Source organism: Macaca nemestrina, chromosome 8 (genome assembly GCF_043159975.1).
Source record: "Macaca nemestrina isolate mMacNem1 chromosome 8, mMacNem.hap1, whole genome shotgun sequence".
In the NCBI taxonomy this organism is placed as follows: Eukaryota; Metazoa; Chordata; class Mammalia; order Primates; family Cercopithecidae; genus Macaca; species Macaca nemestrina.
The window spans coordinates 147,090,761-147,102,929 of record NC_092132.1 but is presented as its reverse complement, the minus strand read 5'-3'; the positions used below and the strand labels follow the sequence as shown (position 1 = coordinate 147,102,929).

Below are 12,169 nucleotides of genomic sequence, written 5' to 3'. Positions count from 1 at the left end.
TATGTATTTAACACATCTGCTTAAAATTTCAAAAATTATGTTTAGCAATGCTTTCCCACTTTTAAAATTAAAGGGCAAGTGAACATAGCACATCAGATCTATCTTTCCTTTGAGCCAACAACCACTTTTTGCCTCTCATTGTAAACTTCTGTTGTTTGAGTATCATTAGGAATGCACTGAACCTTTAAGTTTCAAACTATTCCAATTAACACTTATATCCTGTCAGGCATGGTGGCTCAAGCATGAAATCCTAGCACTATGGGAGGGTGAGGAGGACAGATCACTTAAACTCAGGAGTTCAAGACCAATCTGGGCAACATGGTGAAACCCTGTCTCTCCAAAAAGTACAAAACATTAGCAGGGTGTGGTCGCACATGCCTGTAGTCCCAGCTACTCAAGAGGCTGAGGTGGGAGGATCATTCGAGCACAGGAGGTTAAGGCTGCAGTGAGCAGAGATTGCACCATTGTATTCCAGCTCAGGTGGCTAAGTGAGACACTGTCTCAAACAAGAACAACAGCAACAAACCCAATTTTATTCATTTTTGCTATTTCGTTATTACTCTATGATGCTCGAATAGTGCATTATTGGAATGCAAAGACCAGTTAACTTAATGTGGATCAGAATTGTCTATACAAAGGCACCGTACAATCCACCATATAAAAAAGCAAAAGGGAAAAAAAGGATAAAGAAAAGAAAATTTAAAAGGTCAAACACACTAAGTTGAATGCTTGAACTTTATTTTGGAGAGAAAAATTTAGAAAGACACAAGGTACACAGAGTGAAGTGTTTTTTCTTTTTCAGGACCTTGGATTGAATCTTGCACTGTTTTGGTTTCTATCTAGGAAGCTCAGCGACAGCAGAGTTTGGCGAATTGGCCATGTAAAATGCAATTCCCGAAAGAGGACTCAAGGCCTCGACAACGGCGGATTCGGCAACGGCAGGTGCGTCTTGCCTGAGAACCTGTGGAAAGAAGAGAGGACCAGGAATAGTGAGGGAGGTGGGGAAAAGGACAGGTAGAGCCAGACTAACTGAGATAGTCTAAACAAGAGACACTGTATCAGTCATGTTAGGATGGAGAAAATTCATGTCTTTGTTTTAAATGACAAGAAATCGTACTAGCTATGTGTTAGTCATGCAAGATCATAGTTCTTTCCCCATCTGAGTCTATTCAGGACATGTTTATTGCCTGCTCCCTGGTAAAACAGTATACCTCTCAACCCTGGGGTTATCTACTCTTCATTCTGCTTAATCCATACCCCTAATCTTGACCTCCATGTATGATCTGCATGTCCTAACAAGGCTCCCTAACGCACCTGCATCCGTTTCTGAGATGCTGCATTGTGCATGCTCATGTCATGGACCCAAATACTTTGGTGCTCAAGGAGTCATTGAAGACCTTCCAAATTCAAATTCTTTGCTCTCTCTCTCTTTTTTTTGTTTTTAACATTTTACTTATGTACTTATTTTAATTGACAAATAATAATTGTGTATATGTATGAGACACAATATGATGTTTGGATCTATGTGTGTATTGTAGAAAGATTTAATTAAGCCTATTAGCCTACATTGAAACACACCCATAGGTTCCTCCGTAGGTTCTAAAAGCTTTACCAATGGACAAAGTAAAATATTCTCTCTATAACTAAGTCTACCCATTTAGACCTACAAATAACAAGTCAGTGTAGGTCTTTCTATCTTAACAGTAGCAAATTTCACAGAAATATCTTGAAACTAAAAGTCTTAGAAGAAAGAAAATCTTTTAGATGTGTTTGGTTCTCACTGATTAATTCAGAGATGAGAAAATCAAGGTCCAGAAAGATTAAGTAAAGTCACTCAAGTGAGGTAGACTTTTCCACACTTGATGCCAGAGCCTGTTTCCAATCCTTTTGTTCTAGATTTTGCAGATCTGCAAGATTGATGTCTCCTACCTGAGTCTCTAAGAGTAGAGAGTCCATTTTCTTCAAAGGAGACAGCAAGGTCCTGGTTGTCTTCCCCAGGCTGCTCCTGGGTTGCAGCCTCATCAGCTGTTTCCTGGAGTGACTTAGCCTGAGCCAGCAGGGCAAACAGGAGAATGGCAGCAAGGATGGCGAGGGTCCTCATGGCTGGGGTCACCTGGAGGAGGGAGAGCAGGTGTGGATGTGTGGAGAGTGAGGAGTGAGCCTGGATTTATAGCTCTGCTGGGAGAAGGCCTGAGACAGAAGCTGCAGTGAGAGGAGGTGGGCATGTGATTGGGAGGGGAAGGGCTGCCTTCATCCTCAAGATCCCTTTGATGCTCCTCTTTCTCCCGGCTTTCATCACAGAATGAGTCTGTATGCTTAATACCTCTTCTTGATCCAAACTCGTGATAAGGACACTACTATCCTGTTCTGTTTCCCATATGTTTGAGTATGTACTTGGTGTGATCTCCTCACCTTTTGATCCACCTGCCTTGGCCTCCCAAAGTGCGGCGATTACAGGCGTGAGCCACCGAGCCCGGCTGGTATAGTGATTTCAATTTTTTGGAGATATACCCAGAAGCGGGATTGCTGGGTCATATGGTAATTCTATGTTTAGTGCTTTGAGGGACCTCCATACTATTTTCCAAAATGGCTGTACTAATTTATATTTCCACCAATGGTGTACAAGGGTCCCCTTTTTTTGTATCCTCACCAACACATATTATTTGTCTGTTTGTTAAAAGCCATTCTAACAGATGAATACCTCTTTGTGATTTTAATTTGCATTTTCCTGATAATTAGTGTTGTTGAGTATGTTTTCCATATATCTGTGGGCCAGGTTTATTGCCCATTTTTAAATTGAGATGTTTGTCTTCTTCTTATTGAGTAGTTTGACTTCCTTATATATTTGGGATATTAGCCCCTCATCAGATGTATGGTTTACAGATACTTTCTCGTAGTCCATGGGTCATCTCTTCACTTTGTTTCCTTTCTGTGCAGAAGTTTTCTAGTTGATGTAACCTGCTTTGTCTATTTTTGCTTTTGTTGTCTTTGCTTTTGGAGTCCCGTTGTAGAAATAATTGCCCAGAGAAATGTCGTAAGGATATTCCCCCATGTTTTCTTCTAGATTTACAATTTCGCGTCTTTTATGCAAGTCTTTAATCCATTTTGAGTTGATTTTTGGGTATAGTGTGGAATAAGTGTCCAATTTCATTCTTCTGCTTGTGGATATCTAGTTTTCCTTATACCTTTTATTGAAGAGACTTTCCTTGCCCCATTCTGTGTTGTTGGCATCTTTCTTGAAGATCAAATAATCATAAATACTTGGGTTTAGTTTGGGCTTTCTCCTCCTTTCCTTTGGTTATTGTGTCTGCTTTTATGCCAGACCATTCTGTTTTGCTTACAATAACTTTATGATACATTTTAAAATCAGAGAGCATGATGCTTTTATCTTTGTTATTTTGCTCAAGATTACTTTGGCTATTTGCTGTCATTTCTGATTTCATACCAATTTTAGTATTTTTTTTAATACTGTTTTTCTTGTCCTTTATTCTGGGTCTAATCTTGCCTCTCCTATACTTAGGGCTGGGATAAAAACAGGATTTGCATCCATAATATGGACATTCACTCTTAGAAGGCATGTACTCCCTGATCGATGATTTAATTATTTAACATAAAAATTAATTTAACTGTGCTAAAATGTAGAGGGCAAGGAAATTGGCCTGAAAGAAAATACTTCAGATAACAACAGAGTCTGGTTTTATAATAGGGTTTTGTATTCCAGGACATTCTAGGGAACAAATAATGCTTAGAAGTGTGTTTATTACTGGTAACAGTCAAGCAGATGGGAGACAGGAAGAGTGATAGGGGCCTTCATGAACATGAAGAGCAGGTGTTTCAGTGCAGCCGCTGGATTGTAGGACTGTCAAAGGTCTGAACTATCAACCCAAAGGATGCCGCTCTCCCACAGCCACACGGGGTTGGGGTAGCTCATTGCGTTGGGATGCTGCTTCCTCCAGATAGCACAGAACTGGGGTCTTTTCACTGCCATTGGACCTCAACATCCTTCGGTCCCTTGAGAGACATTCATGTATAGGAATCTCACAGCCCTGAGGACCCTTGTCCTTCTCTGGAGCCTCTTGGAGAAAGTGCACCAGGGCCTAGCCTTGGAGCTACCTGGGACAGAGGACCCAGATGTAGGTGTCCTCTTTGCAGGAATGAACACTGCATTATGGGCCTCGGGTAAGACAGCAGGCCAATGTGCTGTCTGTTGGGAGCTGTGGTTTCAGTGGTGTCGTCAACTAAGTGTGGGATCATTAGTGAATGACTTCACCTATCATGGCCTCTGTCTTTCGACTCTAAATTGGGGGCCATAGACTCTCTCCAAGGGGTCTTGGGTGCAAAAATTTGTTTTTACTGCCTGTGCATGTCAGTCTGAGCAGCTTCGGCCTCAGAGACTAAACCAGATCTATTAGAGTTTGGAGTCTGCACTTCAGGGTGTGTGTGCACCTGTGCGTATGCTTGCAATTTTTTATGTATGTGTGCATGTGTGGTGAGGGGAGTGTGTTGGGAGGTGGAAACTGGAGATGTATGTGTTGTACGTGTGCATGTGCATGTCTCTGAGTCTGAGTGCCTGTGTGCAGGGAGAGGGGACTGTGTGATAGAAATGACAGCAAACATGAAAGGAGGAACCAGATCTTAAATGGTCGACAGGTGGCCAGTTATGATCTCTTTATTCTGCTCTAATAGAATCTGTGAGGTATGTTTTCCGTGAGCAGACACAGTCCTCCTCTGGGCTGCTCTGATCTGATTTCCTGTACCCTGAAACCCAGCACTGTGCCCAATATGCTGCTCCATCTTCCTCAAGGTCACCAGGTGAGGGGCACCTGCAGTTGCAGACCCACCTGTTGCCACTAGGCATCACTCTGGGACCTGTATCCTCAGCGACACCTGCTACAGGCTCAGCTGTCCTTGTGCTTTGTTAATTGAGACCCAGATCAGGGCAAGATTCTATTTGAAAACCTGGAAACGAACAATTCAGTCTCTTTACCTTGTGCTTTATCTTCTCTCTATCTCCAAAAATGTGTTATCACAGTAAACTCAATGTATTTGGGTCATGTAGTCTCCCCTTTTCTTTCTCTTATTTTTGTCTTTACTTTTTTTCTTACCTTTTGTTTCTATTGTCCTGGTCATTTTCATAGAGATGTCGACGCTACACTTTCTACCCTGAGGAGCTGGACCTCAGGGTAGAAAGGTCTACTTTTCCAGGTCACTCAGGGCCAGGCCAAAACAGGATTTCCACCCATAATATGGACATTGACTCTTAGAAGGCATGTACTCCCCTGATGGATGAGTTAATTATTTAACATAGGAATTAACAGTGTCAAGAAAGTAGGGTGCAAGGGAATTGGCCTGGTAGAAAATAAGATAGCAACAGAATCTGGTTGTATACTAGAGGTTTTGTATTCCAGGATATTCCAGGGGACAAATGATGCTCAGACATGACCATATTTATTGCTGGTAACAGGCAAGCAGATGGCAGACGAGAGAGATAGGAGCCTTCGTGAACATGAGGATCTCTGGCTCCTCCTTGTGGGCACCCATAGCCCAGTTTTGCACTATTGGATGAACCTTCCTCACTTGTTCAGAGGCTGCCGGACACCAATTGCAAGAGCACAGCTGTGGGGGCATCCTATGTAACCACATGTATCCACAAAAGTAGTGCTTCTTTAAGAAAGGGCAATGAGCTCCCCACCCTCTTTAAGAAAGAGGCACTACTTCTGTGGATACATGGCATAAGTGTGGTTATTCCCTTATTTGTTCATTCCTGGGGAACCATGGAGATTAGTGCCTGTCAGGACTTAGTACCCGGTTGTTGCATCTTGAAATGGCTGGGAAAGAGCCTCGCTAGACAGGGGTATTGGCCAGCTCTCGAAAAGGGGTGCTCAGGGGCAGTGCTGATGAATGCTGTAAAGCAGAGCTGCCATCCTGCTCTGGCTGTAAGGAAAGTGGACATTCTTGGGGAATCTGCTCATACGGGAGGGTCTATCAATGCAGATGTGAAAATGAAAGCCGGCCTCTGACATTTCAGGTAAAGATGCAGGAGAAGCGCACTATCTGGACCATGCATCAGCAGGCTACCCTCCTTCCTGGGAGGCAGGGGCCCTGGATGGGGTGGCGGAGAAGGTGGGTGCCCACTTTCTCAGAGAGGGTGTCAGGCTGAGGAAGCCAGAGTTTTTGCAGAAGAGAAATTTACCACTTTGGTAAACTTTCACTGCCCTCTGGGGCTCCAGACACTGACAAAATTTGGAAGAGTTTGTCTTGTGGCAACCATTGTGCTTTGTGCACTAGCTCTGAGCTGTATCTGGAGGACAGACTTGAATGATGTTCATCTCTCACTATTCACTCTTACTGTCTCATTTGAGACTTTGCAATCGCGGCCAAAGAATTTTCTCTTGTCCAAGATTCTGCCAGTGTTCTGAGCTGATGAGCTGTGGAAACCCTGTATGTTGGCATCTGGATTAGTCAGCTCAGGATACCAGAACAAATTTCCACAGACCGGGTGGCTAAAACAACAGGAATTGGTGTTCTCACAGTGCTGTAGACTGGAACTCTGAAGGTGTTAGCATGCTGGTGTTCTCTGCAGCCTCTCTCCTTAGCTCGTAGATAGCTGTCCTCTCCCTGCATCCTCCTGTTGTCTGTCCTCTGTGTGTGACTGTGTACTAACCTCTTCTTGTAAGAATTCCAGTCATATTGGGTTTAATGCCCACTCTCATTACCTCATTTTAACTTAATGACTTCTTCAGAGACTCTCTAGATACAGTACCACATTCTGAGACACTAGGGGTTAAGTCTTCAACATATGAGTTTTAGGGTAACACAATTCAACCCCTAACAACCTCCTCTGAAAAATGCCTGGTGGCTGGTGTGGACAGTGGGGGAAGTTGAGGACAGAGGTGGTCAAGAGCCAGGGCTCATACCTGCAAACCATGATAAGACCTTGATATTTTCAGTGGAAAATGGACTACAGTGGACCAAAGTGTCAGCAGGAGCCCCGTTACAAGGGGGTTGTGGAAGCCTGGGCTAGAAGTCAGCGTATATTGCACCAGGGAGCCAGCAGTGCAGGCGATAATAAGTGGCCTCATTCAAAATTTATGTTGAAGATACAGCGGCAACAGCAATTGCTGATGTAAGAACATGGAATATGAGGCTATGTGAAGAATATTTTTATTTTTTGCCCTGAACAATTTCAGAGAGACACTAGTGCCATTTTCTGAAATGACAACACCTGTATGTGCACGTGGTGCATGCAAGCTGGGGAGATGTACAATGAAGAGTTTGGTTTTGGACACTAGGGATGAGATATCTGTGGGAGATTCTAGTGGATATGTCAGGACATGAGATCTGGAGTCTGGAGTTCAGGTAGGTGGTTGGAACTGAAGATATAAATGGAGGAATCATTCTGAAATTGACAGCATTTAGCACTATAGATTTGGAAAAGATTACATGGAGAATGAATTAAAGAGAAGATTAAAATTTCGGTAATATTGGGTGATTGCCTTAGTGAATTACATGAAAATTGAATAATATTGGGTGATTGCCTGAATGAATTACATGGACTTTGGGTTTAAAAGTTTGATATTCAACATTATTGTAGAGTCTGGAGAAATTTTGACAAGCTGTTTCTGAAAGCAGCTTAGGCTAAGACAGCTGTAAGTGGCTGTTATTTTTTTTCTAGTTGTCTGCTCGTGCCTGTGGGATGAACTGTATACATTAACTAATCTTTCAAGGCTTTCATTGCTGCGCTACTCTGCACAGTCCCTAGCAAAGTCTCTCCTTGGGAAGCCAATGGCAGGACTCTAATTCCTAGAATTAAAAAGACCTAAATGCAACACCCGAAACCATAAACTACTAGAAGTGCATATAAGGATAAAGCTTTTGACATTGATGTAGGTAATGATTTCTTGGCTATGGCACTAAAGGCACAGGCAACAAAAGGGAAAATAGACAAGTGTGGCTGTATTGAACGCTAAAGCATCTGCACAGCAAAGAAAGCAATCAACTTCGTGAAAAGATAATCCAGAAAATGAGAGCAAATATTTGCAAAACCTACGTGGTAGAAGCGGCAAATATCCGAATACATAAGGAAGTCAAACAAGTCAATAGCATAAATCAAACAACCTGATTGAAAAACAGACCAAGGACCTGAATAGGCTTTTCTCAAAACAATGTTCCAAAGACCTGCGATTATCTCTACTGGACATGTCAACTAGGACACTTGTGTTTAGAAGGAAACTGCTTGAGTTTCTCTATTAACTTAGCTGAAAGCCATTGTCCCCAGGAGCCACCAGAGATCCAGACAGATGTTCCCAGCAGGGATTTACCCACTGGGTCCCTCTGGGGTGGCCCCCCAGTCAGAGGTCAGATTGGAGGCATAGCTTCAATGATGAAAACTCAGTGTAAAAGTTTAAGTTTTGTGTTACTTACAGCTCTTCTAGCTAGGCAGGGTGACCAGAGAGGGCAGACAGCAGTCCTCTGTCCCAGGTCTTCTGTAGCAAGGAGCAGCCGTGCACAAGTGAACCTCCCCTATTTAAAGGTCTTTTGGGATGAGGTGTCCTGATTTCTAGGGTAACTTTCTGTTGGGTTCATTCAACAATTGTGGTGTGAAGGACGGTTGAGAAATTTGGTGGGAAGGTGAGGTTAAAGTAGAACTCCACAGAGGAACCCCTTGTCTACCTTGGCCAACCCTGACCAGGCCTGGGCAGCAACCAACTCTGGATTCTCCATGGCTCCTAACACAATTGACCCTATGCTGCATTGGCTGTGGGTGAGGTGAACTACCTGCACCAAGGTAGTATATAAAGCCTCCGGGACAGCCTGGCTGCGTATCGCAGTATACTCCCTGCAAAGAGACTCGGATAGGAATGCCACTCACACACAGAAGAGGATTTGGAATCTGTTTCTGAAGCAGTGTCCTGAGGACCTGGGGTCTAACCATAAAAAGAAATTAAAGCCGTTTGGCTGAGCTGGGATGTTGGAGAACACCCCGGTGAGACTGAGTGCCACCTGGGCTTCTGTTGCCATGTGGAACAGACTTTTGTGGGTTCTCCTGAGTTATGGATGTACACGCAGCATGTGGTTCCCCAGAGGGGACAGTCCTTGCTTGGCCAATGAACAGTTAGTTCAAGGTTAAATAATTGTCTAGGATCATCTGGGCCAAGAACTGGTCTGAAGCGTTAGCCTTCATGGTGGGGGTGGCCTTTCCAGATGGCCACCCAAGAAGGGAAGAGGGGTCTGGGCATTCACTTTACTGCTGGTGTTGTACAGCTTCTCAGGCCTTGTGGGTCTTCAGAGAAGCATTTAGCAAAAACTTGAGTAGTGTTTCCTGGGAGGCATAGGAGGTTTCCATCTGTAACTCGTATACATTGGAGCATAGGTGTATTGCTGAGTCCATAATGATGTCTGGATGCTTTCTGTGAATGCAAGGCTCCAACCCTTCAGGCTGCAGTCTGGGTTTGTGCTGCGGCGTCATTAGCCCATTTGGATTGAAGCTTGTGCATCCAGAGAACCACCTCTTCATCCTTAAAACAGGGTGATCTGAGGTTGTGAGGGCTGCTGGTGTTTAAGCATTGGTGCCATGGGACCCATTCAATATCTAAGAATTGAGTTGCCCACCTTGGACACAGGTCAGGTTGTATTTGGGGTGCAGAGCCCCTCTAACAGGACTTACAGGGAATTCCCCAGTTTTCCAGCCTGGAGTACAAATTCTGATTAGGGCTATCTTGTTTCCAGCAGCTCTCTAGGCGGCAAGGCCTGAGTGTAACAGCTACCCCACATACCATGTGTACACGAGATACCAAGCAAGGCCAATCATGGAGAACACTGACATCTTGTCACTCAGGGCTTTCTTCCCAGTGCTTCCATGGGTCAGCTAGCACGCACATTTCCTTGGAGCCTTTCTCCCCCATGGCCACGTTTGGTGATGGCACTTCCATATGGTCTTTGCCTGATGTAGTTGTTGTCTCTAGTTTGAAGGCTTCTTCTCCTCATTTGCTGCCTCTGACTGCACCCTCGGTGGGTTCTGGAGCAATAATCCCTGCTTCCTGCCAGGAGGAGTAAGTGGGAAATATTAGCTAACCTTTAAACCCGGTAAAAATGGGAGCTTGTGCCAGAAGTTGCCTGTCAAATGGAGAGGTGTGGTCTAGCAAAAGCCTCGTGGCCCTGCTGGGTGCCAGTGGGCCTGGGGCGTCAGTCCTCAGAAGATCATAGTTTACTATCCATCCACAATTCATTGTTCAATAAATGTTTGATGTTGAGATGGTGGATGTCCTGTGATGGTGTGGGGAGGTCTCATTATTGGAAAACATATAAATGATGTTATCTCTAAGGGAAAAAGAAGCTAACTCTTCTGTGATCACCAAGGTGGGCACCACAGTGGGTTTAGCCCAATTGTGATGAGGAGATGGTGGACATGAGTTTGAGAATGATAAAAGTGATGGCCCTTTGAAGATCGTTGGTGCCTTGCGTGTCCATAGCACATCCAGAGACATTAAAAACCATGACTTTAGGAGGCCACCGTGCTGCTTGAGGAGACTGGTGGCTTGGGGATGATGAACTGAATGAGACTCCCTTAACCCACCCCGGTGCTGTGATGCCCTGAGGTGGGAGCCTCCATCTGAATCAATGATAGGTGTGGTTCTAAAGGAGAAAGCGAAGAAATGCCACGAAAAGAGAACACCTGCTTCACCCAGGGCATAAGGAGTTACCGTCTCTGGAAGACTACACGTGCAGAAGCCCATAGCCAGGACTAGTGTGCTTTGTCCAGAGGCTCTGAGAGTTGTGATGGGCGGTAGTGAGGGCCTCCCCGTGAAACTCAGAACCTGGGACCCAGGCATGGCCTGGAGAGATCACCTGCTGGGCCAGCTACAGACTGTATCCTGCTGTGGCCCCAATGGATGTGAAGGGCTTCTGAGTGATGATATTGGTGAGCCTCATCAGAATGGACAAGTGGGGCATAGCTGTCTCCAAAGACACGAGGTCCCAGTACATGAGAGGCCTGCCGCAAAGTGGCTGGCACACTAGTGGTGAGGATTTGGTTTTTAACTGCAAAGGGACTTTGTCAGCCCACTGAGGACCAATTGATGCCCAGAATCTTTACAACAGTGCTGGAGGGGCCATGAGTGTGTCCTGCAGAAACCTGGGCACTGTCCAGGAAGAGGGAGAGCGGGTGCAGCAGCCCTGCCGCAGATGTGTGGCCTGGCCCAGGCTGTGCCTTTCCATGCAGCACCCAGAGCAATTTGGGGAGCTCAGGGAGAACAGAGACCCTCCAGCTGGCTCAGAGTCACTGATGGCTGCTGTCGCTGGAGGGTGGCCTTATCTGCCCCAACCCAGTCTTGTGCTCTCCTTCCTTCCCATTCTTGGCTGCAGGACTGGGAACCACCTGCTGGGACGCTGCTCTGTCTCCCTCGTGGCCATGCTCCCATCCTTGCCTCCTCCATAGACTGCGGTCAGGACTCGGCAGCCCAGAGCCCCAGCAGGGTCTCAGTCTGTGCTGAGGTCACACCCAGGCATTGTCTCCATCCTTCCCCAGGTGATTCTCAAACTGTAACACTCAAGTTAGAACAGAGGGATTCTTCTCTGTGGTCCTTTTCAGTTTTCTCTTTTGGCTGCACCAGAACCTTGGCAGAATTCTGTGGTTTAAACAAAAAAGGTGTTACGTCTAAAACTTTTTTACAGTACTTTCACTTCCATGTTGATCCATAGCCCCCAAACCCAGCCTGATTTTTCCACTGATTGTGGCCTGTGTAGACAATCAGTGTCCACACTGTACACACTATATATAGACGCAACTGAAGCTATTTTTTCAGACACATGCATTTGAATTTTAGGGAATATTGAAGTGAGTCTAGACTCAATAAAAACCTTGACATCATCAGGTTGGGGCAAACATTCTGGAGAAGCTGTGGGTGGGACTGTAGGTGTGAGAGGACAGCGGCTTCCAGGAGCAGCATGCATATTCTGACACACGCTTATGGTGTCCGGTGGCCCCAGCAGCCACAGTGTGTGTGGACCTTGGGCAGGGCCCTGGGGTTATGATTTTGACCCGGTAGGAAAAGGTAGTCACGGAACACAGCATGTGTGTTAGCGTGGGTCAGAGATGCGTGGAGGTGAGCTTTGAGGAGGACCCTCCACCTCCCAGCTCCTCAGAGTGAGTCGCCCTGTCCCTCCCTTC

General features: G+C 45.4%; 1 protein-coding gene across 1 annotated transcript; it reads right to left on the bottom strand.

Annotated features, from left to right (window-relative positions):
* Positions 1-568: 568 nt before the first annotated feature.
* Positions 569-8,518, bottom strand: LOC105468980 (neutrophil defensin 6-like). The gene is made up of 3 exons (XM_011719472.2): positions 8,425-8,518; positions 1,930-2,113; positions 569-961 (listed from the first exon to the last, which is right to left on the bottom strand). The coding sequence occupies exons 2-3, from the start codon at positions 2,099-2,101 to the stop codon at positions 849-851; spliced, it is 285 nt and encodes a 94-aa protein (XP_011717774.2). The 5' UTR covers positions 2,102-2,113; positions 8,425-8,518; the 3' UTR covers positions 569-848.
* Positions 8,519-12,169: the final 3,651 nt, after the last annotated feature.